Source organism: Lissotriton helveticus, chromosome 12, assembly GCF_964261635.1.
Source record: "Lissotriton helveticus chromosome 12, aLisHel1.1, whole genome shotgun sequence".
Lineage (NCBI taxonomy): Eukaryota > Metazoa > Chordata > Amphibia > Caudata > Salamandridae > Lissotriton > Lissotriton helveticus.
Window position 1 is genome coordinate 364,418,051 of NC_136073.1, and position 27,275 is coordinate 364,445,325.

At 46.7% G+C, this 27,275-nt stretch overlaps 1 protein-coding gene across 1 annotated transcript in view; it reads right to left on the reverse strand.

The window, feature by feature from the left end:
* ITFG1 (integrin alpha FG-GAP repeat containing 1) overlaps positions 1–27,275 on the reverse strand; it is a 1,092,549-nt gene that overhangs the window by 564,898 nt on the left and 500,376 nt on the right. Inside the window, exon 9 of the mRNA XM_078670869.1 lies at positions 3,269–3,363. Coding sequence (XP_078526995.1) covers positions 3,269–3,363 — 95 coding nt within the window. The remainder of the gene's footprint in view (positions 1–3,268; positions 3,364–27,275) is intronic.

The following is a 27,275-nucleotide window of genomic DNA, read 5'->3' on the forward strand; positions in this document are numbered from 1 at the left end:
CCATAGCGCTTAGGAGCGCTTTATTGTGTTCTAGCGCTGGGGGGCGCTTGGTGGGCTTTGGCCGGTGCCCCCCCCGGCATTTGCCTACCCGTCACCGCCGCCGCCCGGGCTTGGAAGCGCCGGCGGAACCGAAGGCGCCGCGCTCTCATTGGCTGAGAGAGCCGAGCCCCCTCACCAACGCCGCGACGGGATAGGCCCGTGCGGCGCAGCGTCATGGCCCCTGTCGGGCCGTGATTGGAGGAGGAGAGGAGACTCGTCATCGGGGCCGCGACGGGATTGGCTGGTCGAGGCGGCCCCGGGAAGAAAGGAGAAGGCGCGGGAGATGGCGGCCGTTCGCGGGGCTCCTCTCGGCTGAGGGAGCCCCGAGGAGAAGAGGCGGCCGGTTGACAGGGCTCCCGTGTGCCGAGGGAGCCCTGCAGAGAGGGAGACCGGACTTGCTAGGAGGCGGCGAGAGTGAGCCGCCGCCCAGCAGAGAAGCCGCCGTCCGGAGGAGCCCGCCCAAGAAAGCCCGGTGAGTCGGAAGGGCTGGGGAGGGCTCCGTGCAGCTGCTGTTGGTGCCGGAGAGCAGCACCTGGGCGGGAGTGGAGGTAGGGCGGCCCCAGCTGACAGTGGGCCGCCCCCAGGTCGACGGAGCCTGAGGCCCCAAAGCTCCTGTTCATTTTGAGAGCGCCGGGAGGCGCAGGGGGCATGTCGTAATCCTGAGTCCCCCGAGTGGGACTCCAACGGAGTGGGTGACGCCCCTACGAGCCCTGAGAGGCTCCAACGCAAGCCATATTTGTTTAAGGAGTCTAGATGGCTCCTGGGACACCTCGGGGCATATTGTCGATGCCCGTCCCCTCCTGGGCTTGTGTAGTTCTGGTGCCAGTGAGAGCACCATGGTTGTTTAAGAGCCCCAGAAGGCTCCAACGTTGGGCATGTGATGCCCAGAGCCTGTGTGGCTCCAACGTCTGTGTAGTGTTGCCCAGAGCCTGTGTGGCTCCTACAGTTTGGCGCAGTTTGCGCCTGAGGGCCAGTGAGGGCCCTGGCGCAGTTTTGATGATTCTCCAGCTGTCCAGCAATTAGTGGGCAGCTGCACCGTTTAGGCGCAAGTTGGAGAGAGAGTCCCTGTGTGGGACAGCGAGGGCACCGTGGTGCCAGGCCTACCCAGCTGCGCAGCACTTAGTGCCAGCTGCTACGTTTAGGCCCTTGTGAGTGTTCCCAGGGGCCCAGCAAGTAGTGGGCCCCTGCATCGTTTAGGCCCCTGACATTGAGACTCAGGGCGTTCTAGCCCCAACAAGGCCAGTTGGCCTAGGGACTGCCACAGGTGGTGGCTTATGTAGGTTTTGCGCAATTGTATGGTTATTGCACCTCTGAATGTATTTCCTTGCATCATGTTTTATTCCTGCACCTCTGAATGTTTTAGACATCATGTGACTTTTGCGCTACTGTATTATTCTGGTACCTCTGAATGTAATTTTATTGCATCATGTGCTTTATTCTTAACACAGCTGAATGTGTAGGTTTATACATTATGTGTTTCTCTTTATTACTCCTCTGAATGTATCTTTATGCATCATGGGTACTGTGTTCTTTCTTAGACCCCTAAATGCTGTGTGATACTTAGGTGGTTGTTCTTTTTAGTACAGGTGGTCCTAGTGAGGTCCTGGTCCCCTGCGTGACAGTCTCCCAAGGAGTTTAGGGTTGCGTAGGTGGTACTTACCTGTTCCCAGTAGTTACTGGATGTGATCTATAACTGTTACTTTGTGTTACAGTGAAGTTTATATACTTTTATTCTAATTTCTGACAAGTATTTCTATATCTGCAAAGTGTTGATTCAGACAGTGGCCCATGTGGCCCTGTCTTGTAAATAATCCCTTGTGAATATTGCCGTGCCCGTTGGCACAATGTACATGTGTGGTTTCTATCTGATATGTTTTGACAATACAAAAGTTATTTTAATATAACCTTGTGTGGAGTCTCTTTTGTGGTGTGCCTAGAATGTTGTTGCTGTCGTGCGCTGACGCAAATGCTTTACACATCGCCTCCGAGTTTAGCCTAGACTGCCCGCGCCATGCTACCTAGAGGGCGAGCAGGGGTTATCTTGGCGTGTGACTTCCTTGCCCTGACTGGAATGGTGGTTTCTGCCTGGCTTTGGCATCAGCCTTAGCCTACCAGAAATAGCCGGTTTCCAACACACGCTTTCAACTGAAGTGCACAATATTGCTCCCTGCTACTGCCCCACCCTCGAACTTTGCTTTTTCCAGCACGAAAAATAAAATGCCAATAAACCTCTTTTATTACCATTTTATTTGTCGTGTTTCCTGCTGTCCAGCGGAGGGGCGATGCTCCTCCTCTCGCATGGAGGCACTGCCAAAGACAAACTAATAGTTTATAGAGGGATAGGGGACAGATGGATTGTAGGGGAGTGCGACAGAGAAAGTGGATGTAACCATAAGAGAAAAGTAAGCACACTAGGGTGAGAGGCAAACTGAACTAATAGTTTGGCATGGATAAAAAAAGGCAACAGCTAAAGAAAAGCTAATTTGCAATTGCAGAACTATGGTAGCGAATGGTAGGCTGGTGAGCAGCAGTTTGGTAACAACTACAGATACACATTTGAAGCATATCAACTTCCCTGTGTAGTGGAACAGAACACTTGCTCAGTGTTAACAATCCCATACCCATTTTACGAGGGTACTAACAAACACAGGATATAAAGGTCTAGGCTAACTAGATCTGTACAACCTATGCAGACTTCAACTGCAAGAAAGACAAAGGAAAGATCAAAGTCTTGGCCTAAGGCTGGAATGGCCTCAACCAGACTCTGGGCATGCCCAACCTCTGTGCATTCAAAATGCCCTGAATACCCATTTATTCAGAGAGGCCATAGACTCTTGCCATACACCCATAGAGGACGCCCCTAACTCGCTCAAGGAAAGGACCAGTCTCCAGAAATTCGCATCAACAATACTTAAACCCTCTCTAGTTTTACAGGTGCCACGGACCGCCTGAGGCACTGACATAAAAAAGCCACGATATTGATATTTTCTACTTATCTCCAGACAATGTGAACTGGAGTGACATGTTGGCAATATATATAAAAGTAAAACCTGCAAACAAATAAAATATTATGGCAGGGTAGCATGAGAAATGTGAAGAGAAGAAAAGTTAGATAGAAATGTTTTCTCAAACACTAAATATCGAAATCAGGCAATGTGTTTATTCCACTTACTCTAATAAAATTGTTAACAAATGTGCAATGTAGTCATCAGACTGAAAAATCTCTTACCTCTTTTAATCCTGGTTTAACTAGATAAATGGCACTTTTCTGACACTGTGCATCTTCGCATGTTGGCAGCAAGTGATCCTGCTGTCCATCACCATCTGTGAATATAGAAGTCAAGCTGTTTTGAGCATATGTGAAAGAATAGGAGTATCTTACAGAGAGTATTCAGTAACAGCAATGTGTTTTCTTCCCATTGATACTCTCTGATGCATTAGATGCAAGGGAGGTGGGGGAGGGGTTGGGGTTGGGGGAGGTTGGTGGGAGGAATAAGAGTCAGGGGAGGGGAGGAGAAAAGGGTTCGCTTGCTAGCGGGCACCAGACCGGGGGTCTCTGCATGCAGTAATGTTGGGTCGTCCTCCTATCATTCCTCAATACTGGTGAAGTTCAAGACAGATGCCCATACTGGTGTGAATACAGTAATGCTTTGTAAATTAAAGATAATCCCCTCATATGCTCCGTTTTGTACATTTCCATCAGCCATTCAAAGTGAGTCAACTGCCCATCATCTCCCTCGTTGTCAACGGCTTTTTACCCATTATGTCAAACAACAGAAAATACTATCTTAACTTGCCTCTAAATGGACAGACATCGCCATTCTTTAAGAAACGCACAAAACCCCCGCAGAAGCCTCCAATCTCACGATGTATTAGGTGGGACATGTCCTATACAGCTGCCGTCCACCTCCAATCCCTACCCGGCAGTGAGTCAGACTCTGGGGGCTCAAGGAAATGTGGCGCTGCATTTCTTGGAGAAGACACTCAACCCCACTTTGGAAAGGAACGCTACCAATGCAGTTTTACAGTCCTAGAGTCACAGCCTCGGTTAGAGATTTGTTGTCTATGAACGGGGTTGCAACCAAGGAAGATATTTCTGTCCAAATCCTCAGTTGGATTAGATGCAGTGGTGATCCTGAGGTGATAGAATTGGCTAGGTCCATACAATTTCTGGGTTTAGCGATTCCATCGTAAACCTAAAAAGACGATCATTAATATTCTCAATTTCCACTTCTCTGTTGCACCGCAAACCCTCCACAGTAGGCAGTTTAGAATATACCTATGTAAAACTTATACAGAATTTTTTAATTTATTTTGCTAAAAAAATTGAGAGTTTATCACAACATAGGTATGAGCGATTGAACAGCTCTCTAATAAACATTGGAGTAGCAAAGGAGAGAACTACAGCAAATGTATCCTTAGAAGGATTACGGGCACATAGAATTTGGTTAGAGTAACAGCCTGCTTTAGCAGACAACATACATTTTTAAAGGATTTGAGGGCCGCGCTTCACCGATTTAGCCTCAGCAGAATAATGAATCTGCCAGATTCTTTCCAATTCCTTACAACTTCCTTTAACTTCTTTCAGGGAGGTACTGAACCAAGGAGCCGAAGTCAAATTAGAATAGATGCGTTATATCCAGGGTCTTATTTAGCCATTTCTAATTATTTTCATACTCCGTGTTTACTGTGCAAGCTTCCGTCGGACCAAGAGTGCATAGCAAAATCTCTGCCAATTTACTCAAACCTGGCTCAGGGACAACCCAAGTCTGATACCAATAATCCAATCCGAGCACACTAGTATTGTCCAAAGTCAATAATGTTGTTAACAGAAAAACGGTACAAGTGTCCACTTTAATACAGAATCATCAGTTCGCGTCACATCAAATCCAAGGTCGCAGTTTTCACATATAAGATTGGTAATCTTTTTCATACAGTCAGTGTTCGATCCAATTCATAAGTGGAACATGCAGTCAGCATACATTAATTCAGCACAGCACGTAACACGGTTCAGCCAACATGTGTTTCGTCAATCAGTAATTAATACCTCGACTTCTTCAGGGCTGCAATCTTTCAAATACACAATATCAGAAAAATTTGTCATAACCAACACTAAAAGACCATCACCCACCATTGGCGCCACACAATAGAGTGTAATTAGGAGTTTAATTCCGCCAGAAAAAGGGTGATAGCTAAATATTACATAGAAATATGGGAAAGAAAAATCTTACATATGACCATCATTGTATGTAGTACCAGCATCCACCTGCAAAAGGTTCAGAGCTACAAGCACACTAAGCAGGTGGGCCTCCTTTATGTTATATGTCTGCCCAGACAAAGTCACCCAGCTAGAAAGGCTACATGGAATAGCAATAAAGGCATAATGAAATCAGCCAAAGAGTTGCAAAAACTGGGAGAAGGGCCCTGAGGGTGGTAGTACAATATTCCTGTAATAGAAACTGTAAAGGAGATCATAATTGTAAAGACTGTCAGTTCTGCCAGGAAAAATGTGTTCAATTTTAAATATTTAATCACCCAATCACAATTTTAAATTATTGCCCGACTCCCTCCTTTCTGAGAAGGAAGAGTGTAGTTGAGGATTTTATAGCCTTCATGGCACATCGTTCAGAGACTTTGTAAGCCATGGGAAAAGTGGGCTCTGGCCCAATGCCACAGCCGGTCAGGGGCCCCCCTGATAGAGCCAGTTGTGCTCTGCATAGAGTCTTACTCTGATGACCTTAACTAATTCTTAAACAGATTGTTTTACATACAGTTTTCCTTTAATTTATTTTAAATGTGGATGATGTGTGAGTCTATTACAGACATTTTGCAGAGAAATTTTGTTTTTCTGTTTCAAGCAAGATCCAAAAAAAAAGTTTATTTTAAATCAAAACAGGACCTCACATATGTGAAATGGGACAGTGTCCCAAAGATTATTCAGAGTAATATTAGTGAGCTGCTGCTGTGTTACAATATTGAAAACACACATCACCATCCTTGAATATTAGATTTAAACACATTTATAATTTGAAACAATGTGCCTGTGTACTGTCAGTGCCATTACCAAAGTGGGCATAAAAGAACTGAAATTGGATCATAAATTCAAAGCTGAACAGGGCCCCCCAAAATGTGTTTGGCCCAGGGCCCTCAAAATCTTTACGATGTCCTCGACATCGTTGCTAAGTCAGGTCTAGCGTCCTCACATAGCCAGGTTTTTGTAACAAAAAATCAAATATGTAAAACCTTTTGACTGTCTGGATATAATTTTCTTCAATGGTATGTATTACCAAGAGACCGGGCATTAATCAGTCAAACATCTTAATATAGGACTAATTGCCCGTCTTGAGGAAGAGGCGGATTCTCGTTCGTGTGACAGAGTGACTGTATAGTAATATCAGTAAGTTTCAAAGAATTGGCCGGCAAATTTAAACTATTGATGGACCAAGAGTAGCAGCAGACTCATACAGCGCTTTCACTTATTACTCAGTTTTACTGCTACATACTTGGAAGGGCATGCTGTATAAATATCAATGGACCTTCTCTGGTTGCTGCATCTTCATGTTTCGCTCAACACCCCAGTCGCTGTCATGATCACTGCATGGGGACCGTAGAGAGATACATCTCTCTTCCATGTTTGGACCAGGACAGTTTCCTGTCTTTGTCAGATTTGATGTTGGTACTTTGTATTCATGCATCTGAGTTGAGCAGTAGATGCTATGCCAGCAAAAGCAATAGGAGGCGCACTATGAACTGGACAATAAACTGCATCAGCTAAAGATGCCTTTTGTCATTCAGTCAGTGCATATATACACTGCATTCATTGATGTTACCTGTCGCACCTACCACCATAATTTCCCAGTCAACATTTCTTTTTTTTTTTTTTTTTTTATTAAAAGAAGAAAAAACAACGTACAAGGCAAAAAAAAAGAAACAGTATACATGGACATATGTTCACATAGGAGGACACCTAGGCACGATATTATACAATAGATCAATAGTACATATTGTGGGGAGGGGGCCAGCGGGGAAACAAGTTTAAGGATAACAAAGAGCACACAATACATGGAATGCCGGATCAGGGGGACAGAGGGACTTCGGGGTTGTGCACGAACGGAGGCGGACATAGATTTCCACGGTATGCGTTCCATTGGCTCCAGATACAATTCCATTTTCTAGGTTTGCCCCGCGCCACATACACAGTCTTCTCTCTGAACATACACCAGTCCATATTCTCCTTCCACACCGATACCGTGGGCGGGCGCTGGGAACCCCACAACTGCGCTACATCTCTTTTGGCTATCATATTCCCAAGGGTCGCCCACTGCGTCTGGGCCACACTATAATCATTCGGCTCCCACACATTCAACAGGCATCGCCTGGCCTCGGGCTGCAGTACCACCCCCGTGACTCTACCCATCACTGCATGCACATTATTCCAGAACTGCACCACCTCCGGACACTACCAAAGTATATGGAGGAAAGTTCTAAGCATCCCACAACCACGCTTACATAACCCGTCCGATGACTAACCCATGCGAATCAAGTGCGGACCAGTAATATATACACGATGTAAGATTTTGAGCTGAACGAAACGGAGACGGGCAGGAATCGCGACTTCTTTAGGCGAGGATAATGCAGCTTGCCAATCCTCATCGTCCAGCTCCAAACCATCGCCGGTCCAGACCTCCCTAAGACGCACTAACAGATCCACTCGGGTGTTAATCAACTTCTTATATATCAGGGAAATGGTACTGTCGGGGACGTGGCCGTCAAGGATCCTATCTTCAAGGGGGGAGGACTCGGGGACGACAGTACCCGCAGGGAGAACCGAACTCAAGGCATGGTGAATCTGTGTGTATCGGAAGAATTCCCTGTCACTCAATTCATATTCTGTCTGTAGTGCCGCAAAGGTCTTGATTTTGCCTTTGACCCAAAGATCGCCCACGCAGCTAATATTAATCATATCCCATTTTTCAAACCCTTTCGTTTTACAGAGACATCCCAACCTTTCAGAAGCATACAAGGGGGTCGCACGAGTCAATCGATCTGCCCATCCCACAGACGCATTCGCAGCATGCCACACGCGTACAGCAATCTTGGTAGGTCCAGATAAATCCTTGCCCGCCGCCTTGGAGTAGAGCGCCCTCCTGTAGTCCCCGCCCGGTAGCAAATACTTATTAATCTCGAATGCCGGGTTAGGAGCAGGTGCATATGTCGCATGGTTGATCGCACTCAGTTGCGAGGCCCAATAGTAACGCCTAATATCCGGCAACGCTATACCCCCATCATACCAGGGAAGAGTGAGTTTAGCGAGGGAAATACGCAAACGTCCATCCCAAATTTACCGTCTCTACAGGCTCTCAACCTCTCTAAAGTAGCTCGCCGGAATAATATCGAACGTATTCTGAAGCGCGTACAAAAACCTCGGCAGGGCCATCATTTTAAAAAGGGCTGCGCGCCCGAGTGGCGATAGCGGCAACCCGCGCCAGCGCACAACGTCAAGTCTCAATCTTTGAAGCGGGGGGAGCAGATTATGTTCGTAGCGAGCCGCAGGGTCTAAAGATATAAAAATCCCCAGGTACTTAAAGCCAGTCGGTGAGACCCGAATGGGGCATCTGCGAGGCAAGGGAGGGGGACCGCCCGAGAGCACGTATACACAGGATTTAGGCCAGTTGATAACGAGGCCCGAATTTTTCCCAAACGAAGTGAGCACATCGAACAGAACATTCAGAGATTTTCGAGGGGACGTAAGGTACAATAAAATATCATCCACGTAAAGAGAGACGCGATCCTCAAAGTCCGGGGACAACTGGATCCCCTTAAGCGAGGGCTCCCAGCGCAACCAGGCAGCCAACGGCTCAAGGGCGAGCGCGAAAAGCAGTGGTGACAATGGGCAGCCCTGTCGCGTGCCCCTCTCGAGAACAAAAGACGCTGAGACCCGAGCATACACAACTACCTACGCCAGTGGCTCCGCATACAAAAGTTTCACCCAGCCGATGAACCCGGGGCCGAATCCGAATTTCACAAGAGCGGCCCAGAGATAAGGCCACTCAAGAGTATCGAAGGCCATCGTAGCGTCCAATGAAGCCAAGATGGCCGGTTCACGAAGAGACGCCGCCCTCGCGAGAACACCGTGCAAGCGCCGCAGGTTAAGCGCCGTGTTACGGTGCGGGATAAAACCAGACTGATCCGGATGGACCAGGTCGCCGATAACGTTCGTCAGGCGGTTAGCTAATAACTTAGCCAGAATTTTCGGTTCAGCGTTTAGAAGCGAGATCGGTCTATAAGATGAACAGCGATCCCGTGGCTTCCCTTCCTTGTGAATTACTACGATAGTAGCAAGACGCTGGTCACGTGGGAGGGAGCCAGAGTCGCGGGACTCTAGAAACATATCACGAAGATATGGAGCCAGTTTGTCTGGGCACAATTTATACAGTTCAATGGGCAGACCATTCGGACCCATGGCCTTGCCAGAGCGGATTGAACGAAAGGCGGTAGCCACCTCATCAGCCGACAACACCGCGTCCATCAGGTCTCTGTCAGCCGCAGACAGGCAGAGCAAAGTAACATCGCGAAGCAACAAATGATAGTCAGCCTCCGGTCTGTCAGAGACCGGAGCATATACAGTTCGGAAGTGTTCCGCAAAGCATTCAACAATTGCAGCCGGGTCAGTCACGCACACTCCGTCCAGGTTCTCAATCACAGGAACTACACGACTCGCCCTTTCTGTCTTGTCCAGCCACGCAATCAATTTACCCGCCTTATCCCCAACATCATACAATCTGCCCTGCTGTTCCCTGCTCATGACCTTCGCAGCATCAGCAACCAGGGTCTTATAATCTAATTGCCTGAGGCTGAGGGAATGAAGTTTGGCACGGGACACTCCGCGCTCCAAGTCCCTCTCCAGTGCGGTTATCTCTGCCTCCAGAGGGACCACCTCTGCATGCTTACTTTTCTTGGCGGTGGCGATCAAAGATAAAGCTGCCCACGTATCACAGTCTTAAACGCCTCCCACAACGATACAGCTGATGACAGACCCCACATTTTCTACAAAATAATGATCAAGGGATTTCACCAATTCGGTACGGGTCTTGGGATTGCGAAGACACCAGGGGTTTATAGGGGCGACCCTTCCTTCATTACTCATAGTAGTATCCATGCTAAGCCAAACTGGGGAGTGGTCGGATATGCCCCGGGTGAGGTGCCTCACCTCCCGAACGGAGGAGGACAGCGCCGCCGGCAGCAGAATATAGTCGAGTCTGGACAGACTGCCATGGGCTCCAGAGTGAAAGGTGTATTGCGCCTGATCCGGGTGCAGCAACCTCCAACAGTCCACCAGACCAAGTGTCTCCAGGAACCCAATCAACCATGATTGCGACTTGGGGAGATCCCTGGGGGGGTAGCGATCTATGTCACTGGAGACAACCAAACTGAAGTCTCCGCCTATCACCAATATGCACTCAGGGAGCCCCAGTACTACACGCCCAAGATCAGCAAAAGTCGAGGTCTGTAGACCCGGCGGGACATAGACAGTGACAAATGAGACCGTCCTCCCCTCCCATCTACCAGTGAGAGCGGCATAGCACCCCCTATCGTCGAGAAGCACATCATCGATTGCCAAGGGGAGGGAGGACCTAATGAGGATACCCACACCCCTAGAACCAGAGGTGAAGCCAGAGTGTGCCACCAGACGATACCCTCGCCGATTCATGGCATGGCACGTGTTCCCAACCAGATGCGTTTCCTGCAACAACACAATATCGGGGGAGAGGCGCCGCAGTAGCTGCAACACCACACCCCGTTTTATCCTGTCCCCCAACCCATTGACATTCCATAACATTAGTTTCAACCCACTAACCCCCATCCCAGAAAGATGTGCAGAGTCCACTCCACAGCGAACACAATGACCTAATCAAGAAGAAATACGATACGTTGCCTTGAAAGAAACCCACAAACACCCAAGAACCTCCCACCACCCCCCAATAAGAACCCGTTACAACACCCCCCACCCTGCACCCCTGCGTTAGACTCAAAAGCCACCCCAACTTGCAGTGTGCCTGTCGCCCCAACATTAAACTAGTCTATGAAAAGAAACCCCTGAGGAGGAAAGAGTCCCACTCCCCCCACCACCCTCGGGTACATAGCAATAAGAAACAAAAAACACACTGGGGGTCTACAGCTGGACCTAATGTGCTCCAGACAACCAATTTACAAACAAACCGCTACCTAAATCGGTGAATAGCAATAAGACACAGTAATAGAAGAAATATCGAACCCAGCCAAATAATACGTGAATGTTCAGAAATCAGGAAACATAATGTCACTCTTGTTCCGATACGCCGCCCTCGGCTCCACCGGATGCCCGGTTGAGTCAGTCTGTTTGGGGATGGCATCCAGCCAGTCGCTAACTCCGTCAGGACGATCAAAGAAGAAAGTCCGGTCTTCATATTTGACACGCAGCCTGGTTGGAAAGAGCATTGCATATTTTAGGCCCAAGTCTCTCAGCCTTCGTTTCACTCCCTGAAACCCCATCCTTTGTCTCTGAACAAGCTGCGTAAAGTCCGGGTAGAAACTCACCGTTGTGTTCTCGAATTTTACGGGGCCACTTACTCTCGAGGCCTGTAGGATGGGTAGGATGGTGTCTCTGTCCCTGAAATTGAAGATCCTGGCGATGATCGGTCTCGACGTGGCGCCCGACTTCGGCTTTCCACCCGGCACTCGGTGGGCACGCTCCACAGCAAAGAATTTACTCAGGCCAGTGGGGGCCAGGTGATTCAAGACGATGTCCTCAACGAGAAGATCAGTTGCCGAGGCTCCAGAGGTTTCAGGGACCCCGATAAGGGGTATGTTGTTGCGCCGGGCCCTATTTTCAAAATCCTCCAGGCGATGGACCATGAGATCGTTGGAGGAGCGCAAGCGTCCAACTTCCGTCTGCAGATCAGAGACATCGGTCGTGAGGCTAGAAGTCTTCAGGTCCAGAGACTTGACCCTTTCATTGGTCTTCGACAAGTCAGCTCTGATCAAAGTAACATCAACTGCTACAGTGTCTATTTTGAGAGCGAGAGCCTCGTATTGCTGACCAATGGAAGTCTGCATAGTGGCAATGGCGCCTATGACGTCCTGCAAAGTCAATTCGGCCAACGCACTCGGATCGTCAGTGGGGCCCTCAAAAGCTCGACTGGCACCACCGGGGGACCCTTTGGGTTGGGTATAGCGATCCATGACGTTGGTTTGAATCGGTCCCCCGCGTAGAGGCGTTTTAGTCTTCCGCTTCTCGCTGTCAGGCCTGGTGGTCATGTTGAATGGTGAGCCCCGAGGGGGCCCTCGAGACCTGGTGAAAATGGCCGCTCACCCCCAGACCACTGCAAATAACGAAGGTGGGCAGAAAGGGCAGGAGCAGCAGCTCAGCCCAACACCCAAACCCTCAGGACAGTTGGCGTATAGTCAGGCAGCAGAGTTAGGCTGGATCCCGATGGGGGAGCGAGGCAATCACGCTATCAGAGAAGGCAGCGGCCCAAAAACGAAACCGAAAGTCAACTCAGGGCAACAGGGGAAACCCCTCAGGCCGCTGTTGTTCAATTACTCCCCGGCGTCTTGGTGTGCCAGCTCCTGGTGTCGCCGTGGGGCGGGCCTCCAAAACTCCGATCGGCATATCTGCGGTTCCCGAAGTCCAAATGAAATTTTGAAAACAACCAAGGTGTCAGCTGAGGTTCATCTGCAAGAACCCGTGGTTAAAGTCAGGATATCTTTCAGGATATATGTGGAGGGCAGCGAGGGACTCGGGAGCCCTGAGCTCACGCGGCCATCATGGATGCGCGCGTAGCTCCTCCTCCCCAGTCAACATTTCTAACTATAACTGGATTGCCGAAGGAAGTTGAGCTTCTGTGGCCTTCGACTCCAAAAGCATTTTCACTGTTTGTAGACTGTTTGCACCCAAACTTGTAACCAGCAGCATAGATTAAGTTGAAGCAGCAGCAGCTATGAACATTGAGCAAGGTGCGAAGTAGGTGATTCTTAAGAGGGTCCCATTAACTTGGGTGCCAACTCAACCCAACTATGAGCCAGAGTTTCGTCTGACACCTGTCGTGCTCTGATTTTGTGGGTAACTGAAATGGTAGAACTGAAATATGGGCCTATGGAAAGCATCAAAAATATACAAACAATATTCACATTGTGTAGATGAGTCAATTCAGCAAAATTTCAATAGGGGTCCCAAGTCCTTTGACACTTGTGTCGTGACAGGAATTACTTTAAACCCCCTTCAACCAGGACGCCAACAGAGAAAACCACAGCAGAAGCACAAAAAACTACGAGAAGTTGAAGATTAACAAAATAATGAAAAAGTCACCAAAGTAAATATATTTCTCTCAATATCCTCTGCATTTACTATTCACCTCCACAATAACCTAACTGTGCATCCATGAAATGTATACAGTCATCATAGGACTTGAGCACAACCATGATATATGTCAGGCACAGCCTCATATGACTGATCACGCATGAATTTGGTCAACATATTATCCGATGAAGTCTGAACCCACTACAACATGTATTCATGTAGTGCCATTCATATGCCCACTGAAGCATCACACCCTAAGACATAAGTGCTTATGGTTGCTACATATCTGCACGTCTACTGCAGCTTTCCGTACCCTGAAAGGCGGGTGTGCCTTGCTACATCAGATGTCTCCAACCTTTTCTGTAATAAGAGCTACTTATGTTCAATGAAAATAACCCGGAGCTACTATTATTATTACTGTTGGTATAGTGACAGCATCAGGGCATGATTACGTTTGTGGCCCCAATATGCAAGATTATGAGCAGTGATCACCTCAGTTCATCAGGGAGGGGTGCCAGCAATAATGTAAAAATAGGCTTTGTTAATGTGAAATGCTTCTTCATGGGTAATACATAACAGCCATAGCTGCAGTGCTCTTGGCACTAAGATAATAATATCAGTAATAAGTCTCCCAAGCACACCATGAATTATCTGTGAATATCCGCTATAAATATATTTTGGAAATTAAACAATTTTTCTCCAAACATCAACTAATGAGTTCTGAAAATACATATATATTTTGGCCTCAAATACATGTTTTTCATTTTTGATTTACATATATTAATTTGATTTACTAAACTAGGCTGCACACAGGAGCACTACTCGCATGAGCTAATTGTTGGAGAAGCCCGTGCTACAGGCTCATTTGGTCTCCTGCAAGTTCCTTTTCGTAGGTACAGCTGTTTCTGTCCCTCCTCAATTCCACCATAGCAGCTGTTGGTGGACATTCTTATTTGCCCTGCACACTCCTGACATGACAGAAGAAGGAATACTTCAAACCCACCTAACACACCTGGCCTCTTAGCACCACACTATAGCTGCTTATAGGCTAGGTGAAGGACTAGGAGGGAGAGTTCCGCACCCTTGTCCCATCCATAGGGTCGGAAGCAGGCGGGCAACTAGAGCCAAATTTCGGGGGGGGGGGGGGTGCTGAAAAATATTTCGGGGGGGGTAATTCTTCCAACCATAGACAGAGTGACTGTAAGAAGGGGTGAAAACACAACAAAAGCCTAATTTACAAGTAAATGGTCTTTTAAAGACCTGTTAAGTACTCGGTGCGGCTGCAATTAGATGGTCGCCAGCCCGCAAAGCTGAGTCAGCTCGGGCTAACACACACGACGGGGAGGCTGAAGCCCCGTGAGCCCAATGAGTGTTGTGCGCCTGGGCGGAAGAAAGGAGGGTAAAGGGACGAGTGATGCTTAAGAGTAAACATGGCTTCACAATGGTCGCGCTTTCTATCAGTGGCAGCTGACATGTACCGAGGGTGGTGAGCGGGGGCAAAAAAAAACAAAAAAACTTGATGCACCATTCTGGCTTGTGAGCAACGTCCTCCTCGCTTGGGTCTTCACTCCTCCAGGAGTGGCCCCACTCAGTGCTCTGAAAAGACCTGGAGGTCTGCGCTTTCTCTAACCCAGCTGTCTAAGACAGCTGGGTTAGAGAGGGTTAAAATGCGCATGTCTGGTTGCCAGCCGACCAAAGAGAAATGCACATTTTAAACTTTTGCGCACAACTCCCTGCTGTCACTCGGCAGCACTGGCCTCACCCCCTTCCTGATACTCAGTTCGGGACGGGTTGCTGAAATATAAAATGGTAATAAATAAACATTATTGCCATCTTATATTCCAGCTCTGGGGCTTGTGGGACAACGCTCCTCTGCTCAAATGGAGGAGCCGCCCCTGCGTTGTTGGCTGGTATTCACATGCATCCAGAAATGTCATAGTTCCGAAGGGCAGTGGAAGGGAAGACGTGAGGGGGGTGGGGAAGAAGTCTGTTGCAGCCTTTGGCTTGTCAATTCTTTAATGACCTCGCCTCTACCCAAAGCGGGATATTGCCACCGGTATAACTACTGTCTTTTGTGTCTGGGCATCTTTCCCGCCATCCTTCTAAAACTTCCTATTGATCCAACACAATTTTCAATTCAACATTTTCAGTCGATAGTCCACTATTGTACTATGCTTTCAAGCTACATTACTAGCAAATTTCGCATCAATTTTTACCATGTTCTCAAGAACATAGAAGATAAAAGAAGCAGGCATTAGATCGGAAAAGCCTGCGCAGTATTGTCATTTTTCAGTGCCATGCAGCACTATTAAGCACATTGTTGTGCTGAGAAACGCAAAGGACCAACCAAACCGGCGCATACAAATGCAGTCACACAATGACGATTCGGAAACTGGCCTCCGTCAATCATTCTGTCCAAACAACAGCAAAGATGCAGGGAACCCTTAGCATCCGTGAAGCGAGCAGAATGTGAGATTTATGCAGCACTAGTTCGAGCACAAATAAAGCAAGCATCTATGTCGTGGATAGCGACAAAGAAAATGGTTGTTGTAAGCATCAGTTGGGGTAATGGTAAGAGATGAACTGTTTTAGCACTACACTAGAGAGAGGTCATTGCTGGGTGAATGTGGCTGTTCGAGCAGTAGCGGACCCCTTCCCCCAAGCACCTTGAGACCCTACCGGGTGAGTAGCGCGCTATACAAGTGTTATGATTGATTGATTGATTGATTGACTGCACACACTGTTGCAGGTTACAAGCCCTACACCCGTGTTACTGTGACTGGCTAGACCTGGTCGTTTAACTCCCTGTCTACCATTGTACCACAAAGCGATTGGTATAGCCGGAAGTGACGTAATTGTGGCCAGATTCTGTACTAAAAATGTTATGGTGTGTGGGAAAGGGAACTCCCTCATGAAACCTGTCTGATCATAAAGTACGTAAATCCATAACGTACAACTATTATGAACTCTACCCCATGCCCACAACCGGGGGTGTCTATTGATTTCGCATTTGAGCATAACCGCTCAGGCAGAGTCCTACTTCCAATCATTTCAACACATTTTCTTGTATTTTAATTAACAGGAAACATGAATTTAGAAAGTATAAATTAAATTAAATAGATTCTCGAGAATATAAATGTTTCGGTCAAGAAGTGCACTATCACAATGAAAAATAAAACAACCACACCAATCCCATCCCATCAATCCCATTGGTCGTGCATATTCTCAAACGAAATATATTTGCACGCTGAAGCCATTGATAAACAAACGATGCCATTTGGTATTTAATATTCATTAGCTTGATTTAACATTTCTGAAGTTGAAATGAGTAATTCCACTAATATTTACACAAACTTACTTTATTCCACCTACCAAACAACATATGAACTCACTTTATCAAACACAATTCATGGAGCAGCAAGAAAATGTTCGGAATAAGAGCTTTTGGGCCAAGCATTCTCAATCTGCTCAAAGGGCTTATTGTATCTATCACCATGGATTCATTTCACTGAGTTCTCAGAAAGGTGGCATGCATATTTTGGGCTTTATGTGATGTTAGTTATCTTTGTGAACCTGGACCTACAGCAAATGAACTATAGAAGTCCCAATCCACATCGGATTTCAAAGATGCGCTATACACGATACTTATTGAAGAGTTCCATCTAATTATGCCGTAATATAGTCTTTAAAAGTGTATTTATCACAGTTTCTAGAGAAATGCAAAAACAACAATTTTCATTATGTTGTATTTAGTATAGAAAATGGTAATATTAACAGCCAACAAAAAATGAATTCCAATATGGCCCAGAATCTGAACCAATAGTAGCCTGCGGCGTGATTATGCAAGGAAAAAATACACTTCATTTTCTTAACTCACATGCAAGTCCCTCCAGTTGACGAGGCTGCAATGACTTACATAAGGACCCCTTACCTTTGTATGCATGTATATGATAAGTGAACCAAGCCAAAAGGCTGCAGAGCGCTGTACAGGATCAAAGACCAGCATTAACTCATCAAGTAATAGGAGAGGCTGCTGGGTTGCAGATGGTTAATGAACTGTAATATAGAGTTTTTTTCAAAGAGATGCGTCTTCAACTCTGTCCCTAATAGGAGAACCCTTGGGTCAGGTCTGATAAATACGGGGATGTTGTGCCAGATACTCGGACTGGAGCATAGATGGAAAAGGCCTGCTGCTCTGTTTTTTATTTTTTATACTTAACTTTATTTCACCTTTGACTGAAAATTAAACGTGTTCTGGGTGGAGTGCCATACTGAGCAAAAAAAACAATGTACTGGAATGGAGACTCAAACAGATGCGTTCAACTTAAGCATTCCACCCACCACTTTTGGGTTTTTCTGCATCTGCCCGAAAGATATTCCCCAGACCACTCCTCAGACATTTCAGGATTAAGATCAATGACAAATTCCTCAATTTGAAACCTAAATGGCTGCATAAAGTTAAATAAGAATAGATTGTGTGTGGGAATGCCTAAAAAGGCCCTATCAATTTGCTTTACACTCAATTATAACAAATTCAGTAGCAAACCGATTTAAATGAATTTGATATAATCCCTGACCATATTGCACAAAAACAAATCAACAGTCCATCTACATTCAGTAACAGACCAGGCACTGATCCAAATGTGGTTGTAGGGACAACAAGCTTCATACCTTTGGCTTAGTATCGTTATTGTATTTCCCCTTTAGTGGATGAAGAATAGTGAGGTTTCAGACATTTTACCATAGCTGGTATAATTCCATTATTAACCCATGGGCACAGTGACTAAATGGGTAAAAGCAAAACGGGCATCCAAACTGAGTTTGCTAGGTCTCAGCAGAAATGAGGGACCATCATTCAGACGAGTTTGGGTTTCAGCACCGAGAACGTGTTGATCGGGGGTACTGATATCAGGCCACATTGGACAAGCGAGGCAGTGCCGACCTACCTCCCTGCCACTTCTGACACTACCTCCCACAACATCCTGCTTATAAGGATGAAAGAGATTGGCACAGGGGTTAACAGTGCTCCATTAGTTTGGCTCTGTTCTAAGTGTACAGACACAAGCCATTTTGTTGGTCACTTCCCTTTCCACCTTAAAACCGGTAACATGTGACGTTCTCGTGTATCATGCCTCAGTCCCATACTTTTCAACCTCTGTGTTGCCTCTCTTGAGAACCTTGTAGCATCTTTTGGTCTGGCATTCTTCAGTTATACAAGCAACACCCAAATTAGTTTTTAAGGGCCAAAGGAACAACCCACTCCCCAACCAACCATGAGAGTCAGATTGATTTTTTATTCTACATTTTCTTTCAGAACTCACATTTCTAAACTCACATCCACATGCTATTTCATGCTGAAGACACTAAAGAAAATAACTCGCCTTTTAGTCTTTGATTCCTGGAAGTTCTTAGTTTAATTGTAGGCTGGATCATTGTAGCATTGTAATTCTTTATATACAGGTCTCCCTACTGCACTGAATATAAAGCTTCAACTTATACAAAATGATACTGCACGTTTGATTGATAATGCGCCTAAATCTGCACAAGCACAGCCACTACTTCATTCACTACATTGGCTACCAATTACTCCATGTGTCATTTTCAAAGCTTTCTGCATAAGTCATAAAGCTTTGTTTCCATCGAACCAAAAACCTATATGAACACTTTGTTTACTTTCTATAAATCCACCGGTACTCTCAGGCCCTCTTTCTCTTATTTCACTAATCATTTGTTTCGAAAAATATTATACGGGTGGTTGAGCTTTTTCCATAATTACAGCTTCCACTTTTAAATTGCTTTCTCAGTCCTATCTACTTCAATTTGGCAAACTATTGAAGACCTATCTCTCCTCTCAGTACTTTGGTTTCAACCTCCAGAGCAGCAGTCCTAGAAATGGCCTTCGACAACTGAAGGTTAAAGCAAACTGGTGTGCTATCATCTGCAGTGAAGTACACTATACAAGAATGGTTGGAGGCCAGATGATTTACGTCATTAAATATATGCAACAATGTAATCAGAGACGCTAAAGATCATATGAGTGTGTTCGAATGGGGATGTTTCCTGCATGGTAAAGGTAAAATTCACATGCCCTTAGTGCCCAACTAGACGTGGAATTGGTATACCGACTATTACTTTTAACACTGGTGTTATGCTAATCTAGCATGGTCGCAGAGACCTAGCCCGGTCTCTGACAACGTGAGGTTCAGAACCTGCCCTGCCACTTGGATGGGCACAGCAAGCATACCTTCATGGTAGATAGTGGACTACTGTCCCTGTCCTGAATGTAGCACAAAGTGGTGGTGACAGCGCAGCATGCTTTGCAACTCTTGAGTCTGACAAGACCTTTCTATCTGTGTCACTGAGTGTGATCTCCTGCCCCTCTCGTGGAAAGGTCTGCTGTTATGTGAAACCCAGAACTTTGCATGACATCTCATGAGCTATTGAAGTGTGTGTGCAAGTACAGAGAGTGTGTGACACATGTATTGTAGTAGTACTCTTTGTGTGCATCCAAATACTGAAGCCAATGGATCCATTTGGATGCCTCGATGTATCTGGGTGCAAGATTAAAGGTGAAGATAAAGTCCCCAGGCAGTAGAAGTGTATTGCATGCATTCCTTTTTCTGAAGGGTGGAGAGCCAGACTATGCAACGAGGAGACTAGAGACCAGGCCACCTTAAGAAATTCCATGAAGACTTTGGAAGCAAGCATGAGGATACGTTCTTCTTGAGTACTATCATTTAGTAAATGTTAGGAGAGGAAGGGGCTAAGGATTAATTCTTCTTGAGCACTATCACTCAGTAGATGGTAGGGGTGAGGGTGGGTCTGCAGTTTTTGTTGTTCAAGGTGAAGTCGTTTCTAGGCTGGGCCTACCCTATGGTCTGTCTCAGATTACTACTAAAGGAAAGCTGATGATAGCAAAGTGCAGAAAACATACACTTAATTTTGCCCATGTTTTGGGTGCTCGTGCTTAGAGCCAGACCCACTGCTATCTGCTTTGAGAAGTATCACTTTACACAAAGGGTGTGTCTGGGAAGCATCCTGAGAAGGATATTTGAAAGAGAACCAACCCGAACGAGTTCTCGAACTTGACGGTTTTTCCACATCTCATGTCTGGAAAATATGTAAAAAAGTAAGATTCAAAATACCCACTTTGTTCCAGTCTCAAGTACTTCTTGAACAAGGGAAGAAGTAGTTTGCACTCAAAGAGGTGCTGTGTAACCAGGGCAGTGGTCTGACTCACAGCTAGTCTCCAAAAAGAGAGAGGACATCACCTGAAGTCGACACTTCTGCTGGAGGATCTCAGGGTCGGCCTTAAGAGCTTACAAGCCTGCCTGCTGAGAGAGAAAATGAGTTTATCTAGACATGCAGGAGTAGATACAGTCAGAAGGAGAGTCCTTTGTACTCCCACCAACAGGAAAAAGTGGATGACCCAAGAGAGTACTAGGAGACCCTTACTGTGAATATGTTACCCCAGCCTCTCTTCACAGTTCATCGAGTGAGCCATATCAAGTTTGTACCAGAAACGTGGCAACGGGCTAGGGGTTTTATCACATGGTGCTGCAGCTACTGATGAGAAGCAAAGGACTGTGTTATTGTTGAGCAGAGAATCCAAAATGACAAGGGGCTGCCATTTTCAAAATATATCACCGCAAGATAATTCAGCCTGATGGCACAACTACCTCTTTGGAGGTTGTGCCTGTAGCTGACCAAGAAACCTGCAGCTGCTGAGCCAGGTGCTGACCGAAAACCTAAGTTCCTGATTTCTTCTTGCAACCCTGTCTGGAAAGGCACGGTTCTAACAAAGAATTCAAATTGCAAAGGAGGACCTAAGGACCACAAGCCCCGCATACCTGGGACTATCAAGACCAACTCAAGGTAGACAGCAGGACACAGCTTGCACCAAGGGACAAGAGAAACCAAGGAGCGTAGGCCGATCCGTCACACCCACTAGAAACTGTTGTTTGATGCTAAAGCAATCATAAACTGTTGTATTGGGCTGCATACTTAAAGTAGTAGGAACATGTGAACTACATACACTGGAACCTAAACCTGCCTAAACTCTTTTAAGGGCAGAGGCAGTCTGGCACTTTCAAATGAGCCATTTTCAAAGGGCCACTGTGGGCTGATGTTTTGGGGCTAAAAAAAAATAGCCCGAAAGACCAGTACAACACTGGGGGTGGTAATAGCAGGAATCTGTGTATTAATGAAGAGGATTACTGGGAAAGGAAGGAGTTGTAGCACCTGACAGAACACAGCATTCTACAAACCTGTGTGTGTCATATCCATTGAATTATACAGTATTTTGTTTTGCTATGAGATTAAAAATATTTTTTTTCCCTTAAAGATAAGCCCTAGGCTGGACATTACTTGATTATGTCTGCTGGTTGACTGTTGAGTTCTGAGCTCTTGCCTCCTCATCCCCACACTACCTACATGCTCGCCCTTGTGAGCTCATGACTTCTCACCCTTGTTATCCTGAGTGTCAAAAGTGGCAATGGCTATACTCGGCCTAGTTCACAGAGCCATAGTAGGATGGGCCTAAGGGCAACATTGGCAAACTATATCAACCACAAATGAGGCCCAGAAGAAACCGCAAATAGGGTCTGACACCTTGAGAATGGGAGATGCCCAGTCAGAATAACAGACCTAACAAGGTGGATGAAATTATTAGAACTAGAAGACCGATCAATAAAATTGATTGTTGTAGCACACAAAAACTGAATGAATCTCTTTGTGCTGGTCTTCGAAAACAAGGCCTACCCAAAAAGACTAGCCTTCATGGACAAGACTTGGGTATCGGAGAATTTTACCCGACCTTCGAACTCCTACATCAGTTACCTCACTGATGCAAACTCAATATAGAAAGCACTACAATAAGTGTCAGGAGATTATACATTTACATCATAATCTCTCAAGATTAATGTCCAAGAACTCCCAACTGAGAAATGAGCACATCATTTCTTGATGACTGAGCAAGGAGAAGAAATGTATAATGACCTGAAGTTTGTAAAATAACTGTTACAATATGTGAACAATAACCAAGATATTTATGAGGAATTCCAGTGGCGGCCACTACCTACATAAAGTGGTAGGGCGGCCTTGGGTAGAGAGGGCAACGATCTGGGGAAGAGAAATAAAATATAAATTAAAAAAAGGCAACTGCTGCACAGCTGCGTTCCTGCCTGTCCCGCCGCTTCTCTCATCGACCGGAAGGGGATGGGCCCTGAGGGCACAGGCTCCACACCTATTCCAGATGCTGCTCTCACATGAGAGCAACACCAGGATTGGTCTGAGCGGCCTTGTTTGCCGCTCAGACGGTGCATTGGAGCCTCGGCCTCTTCTCTGACCCTGCTGTACAACACAGCGGGGTTGGAAAAACATAAGTGGGCATGTGTGTTGAGCCGGCTTTGGACTGCCGTCCAAACACAACCGCGTACTTATAAGTGCACTCTACTCCTCCTCCCTGACTTGCTCGGCCCGGCAACGCCCCATAATTATTGCAGGGCTCAGACAGACAGCATAAATAAAATGAAGACTTACCTGCTGGTCACCAGTTGCCGCCTCTCCTCCGTTCTCGTTGTTTTCCTGGCTCCCGGCAGCACCCAGGCTCCCAGATTACCCTAGCCAAATGCGATGCTGCTTTAATCAGCATGACAGCAGCGTTGTGATTGGTCTGAGTGGCCTGGTTCGGCACTCAGACAGGGAGTGGAAGCCTGTGCATGTTCTCCGCACAGGCTGTGCAATACAGCTGGGTGGTTAACATGCTAAGTGTGCATGACTTTTTGGCCAGCCCAAGACGGCCGGTCAAACCGTCATGCACATTTATGGTGCACCAACCACTCTTCCCTTTCATGCGAGCCCTGCCCCGCCGGCCCGCCCGAACCGGTCTCCATTGTACTAAAAATAGAATGATAATAACGTTTTGTTATTATCATATTATTTTTCTTTTGCACTGTTCCTAGAGCAGTGGGGCGACGCTCCTCCGCCTTAGTGCTGGAGCCGCCGCCACACTGCTGATGAGTAGTATTGCACAAGGACAATTCACCAGCTGCAAGCACCTGAAGGCTCCAGGTGGAATGTTGGGAAAAACACACATGAATCAGTTCTTTCCCCTACAAATGACCAGGAACTCCGGTAATGGTAATTTAAGGGAATGTACAAGCCACTTACAATGAGGGCCTCAGAGGGCACGTGGCACAAATAATACCTTGTTAAATGAGTGAAAAGCTCCAGTTTCCAAAACTTTAATTCTAGATGAGAATGCAATACCGTACCAGGAAATCTAAAGTGAAGACGGACAAACTACAGCTATTCACCGCTCGACTCCATATCCCCAACCAAAGCAATTTTGTTTTATACTGGGTCACGTTGACGGATTAAGGGGCAGTGAATCGATTTCGTCTAAGCCCACTGAAAGTACGTGCACAATTGTGTACAAGAATGCAAAGAAACAAGTCTCTGGTAATCTTTAATCTTCCACAGCGGCACCCTATTACAAGACCACATCACGACTGACCACTTGTATTAATGACATGCCAGTGTCTTTCTCTTAAGCAGAACCTTTCAGGGAACTGCTCTGGAATGCCTCTGCATTTCAAAAAACCTTGCTGCTCATGCATATATGAGGCCGGGGCATTTGCATATAAATGAGCATTTCAATGAGCTCTCGCTGATATTTCAATATATAAAGAAGATGACAAGGGACCTCAAACTGACCTCTCGGCAACATATATTCATGTTTTCAATAAAAGACTTGATATGAAAAGTGCAACACAGAATAAGGAAATGAGAAAATGAAGCATTTCATAAAATATCTGATAACAGTTTTTGGGAAAGATGGAGATGTTTCTGATCTGAAAGAACATTTATTATTTGCTCATTCTTACATATCCCAAGAAATCAGAAAGAATAACAGGTGTTTATAAACATCACATGAATTAAAGCATTTTGACTGGAACCACAGGCACATAATGAGGGTCAAACACCTCGACTTTAAAGGGCATTTTGAACAATCATTGTGTATGTAATGTGTTATCTAATCTCCTGCATTCACGGTGGGTGTGAGGTTACCAAAACTACTCGGTAGTATTCCCGAACTTGGGAATGGCTGAAAACGTAAAGACCAACTAAACTCTTGGTGCATCACAGCTGACTGTATCTAAATGTCTCAACAACCAGTGCACTGTTGCTGGGCTGCAAAGAGCGCACCTTTACGTCCATTTGACAGGCCACCTTTATTGAGCCACATGCATCACTTCTCCAAAAACCCAGAAGTCAACCAGGATGCAGACCTACCATTGACTCAAAAGGTGAACAATGTTACCAAAATGTCGTATACCAATTCCATCGAGGAAGCCTATCTCTGCTGCACCTTCCTTGAAGGATGAGCAACGTTTTAGAAGTGGCTATGTCTAGGAATCAACAACCACAACTGGATTTATGGTGATCTATCAGGCACGACAACAGTTATGATCCAAAGAGTACAAAAGAACGCTGCTCATCTCATTCAGGGCCTGAAATACTCATAGCCCATCTCATCTGCTCTGATGACTTTTTATTGGCACCCAACCAAGTAACAAGTTGAATTCAAAACCTTATGGCTGGTGAAGAAGATCCTTTTATTATCAACGTGTCCTCTGAACCGTCATTCCTAATAACATTACATCACAACCAGATGCCTGAATTAGTTTCTGAAAATTCACTTTTTATGTATGTTGGGGGGTAGAAATATTTTTTGCGTGAGTTCGTTTTTAGGTCTCGCCTGTCGATGCGCATGCGCATCGAGCAAGCGAGACTATAGGGGCTCATCCACACTTTATCTAACTTGCAAGGAATCGTGGCGATTCCTTGCAGTGCCCGTGACTTTTAAGGTCAATGCGCATGCGCATTAAGCTTATGCGCATGCGCATTGACCTTAAAAGTCACGGGCGCGTGCATGTCCGTCTTTGTTTACCCGCTCCGCCCCCTCCCGCCGTGTCGCCTTGCCTACTCTCTTCCACAGCCTCCCCCAGCTCCGCCCCCTCACTACTTGATTGCACGGCCGCTAGGCCGTGCCTCCCCTACTCTCCTCCCCCCTCCTCCTCTCCTCCCCTGCCTGCCTGCCGCTAGCCTTGTTGATGCTTGTTAAACGCTGCCTTCCTGCTTGGCGTCTGGCTGACGGCGCTCGTCACGTTCCTTCTGATTGTGGTACAGCAGGGGCTGTGTAGGAGGCGAGCGGGACTGACAGCTTTCTCGCTTCTGAAGAGTAGCACGTAGATCCCACCCTGCAAGGTTGTCATCTGCTGTCCAGGACTCTCTTTAATTGTTGCTTTTTTTCCTGATGGGACTTGGCCCGAGGTAGATGTGGGTCTGGATGGGAATCGCAAGGCGATCTAGCGCTGCCTTGGGGCTCACTGCGCCCAGCGTTCTTGGTCTCTTGTTCAGTCTCCCTGATCGACTGGATCTTTTTCTTCAGCTTCTACGGCCATATCATGGCAGAATCCGTTCCCTTGACTGCTCTTCTTTCCAATCCCCCCGTCGACACTCGTCGTCTCACTCTGAAGCTGTATATTCTGTCTCTGTTCCCACATCTGATCACGACCTCCGGGCAGTCATCCTTTGTTGCTGGCTCGCTTTTCTAGCGCTGCTGCTCTGCATGCTTCTTTGCGCATCCGTTCACCCTCAGTTTCAGCGTTTGCCTTTCCCTGTGATTGAGCGCATCCTCCGGTCCATTCCCAGCACAGGTCATTCTCCATCTTACACTCGCACAATAGGCCTCCCTCGCTTCTGCCAGTGCACGCCGGTCTCCCTGCCCTCTCACTGCGCGCATCTCGCATTTCTGTCTGTGTGCTACTTTACCAGCGCAGTTTCCCTCTGCCCTGTGCTTCCCAGTCAGTGGCGCTTCTCCCTGCCTGTGGTGTGTGCTTCCCTGTCAGTGGCGCTCCTCCCTGCCTGTGGTGTGTGCTTTCCTGTCAGTGGCGCTTTTCCCTGTCCTGTGCGCTTCCCTGTCAGTGCCACTTTTCGATTCCCCATTGCATGCACTGCATGGTCAGTACCGCTTTTCCCTGCCCTATCAATAACGCTTCTCCCTGCCTTGTGGTGTGCGCTAATCTGTCAGTTCCCTTTTCTCCCGCCCTGTAGTGTGCGCTGCCCATTCTCCCTGCCCTGTGTTGTGCGCTGTCCTGTCGGGATCCCTGCTCCCTGCCCTGTGTGTTGCCCTGTCGGTGCCCCTTCTTCCTGCCCTGTGGTGTGTGTACTGCCATGTTTGGGGTATTTGTTTCTGACCTATGGGGTGCATTGCCCTTCCGTAAGTCCCCCTTCTCCTTGTTTCTGCTGGAAGTGTGTGCTTCAAACTATTAGACCTGGCTGCGGTAATCACATTTTGCAAGCAGACACTTGTTAAAGTGGCAGCTTTCCTGCCATACCAACCTTTCGTAGTTACATTGTAGGGAGGCTGTGATGCATGAAATGAAAAGCAAGTCAGAAAAGACATTACTCAATTCCAATATAAATAATTGTATTTACTACTGAGCGAAGGTGGTCTAGGGGCGCCAAAGGTCGCAAGAAGCTATCGGGCATCCTGCAATCGGCCCATGATAGAGCGGGGCAGAATGGAGTCCGATAGCATTGGTGTATAGATCAAACATTATTAGGTACGCAAATAAAAAGATGGCTATGCAAAAAATGCCGCAGCTGGGACTTATCCGGTGACTGGGACCACTCCTACACATGGGAAGATCTGTACGCAGAATGGGAAATGATAGTGTCTCTGGTTGTAGAATTGTGTTTTTGATGAGTGATGAAACCATTCTAAAAGCTGGAGTTTCTCACTCCCAGAAGGAGAACAATATTGATATCAGATGAGTCTCTGGTTCCTCTGCTTGCATGCTACTTTCGCGGCTCCTTTGATGTGCGTCCA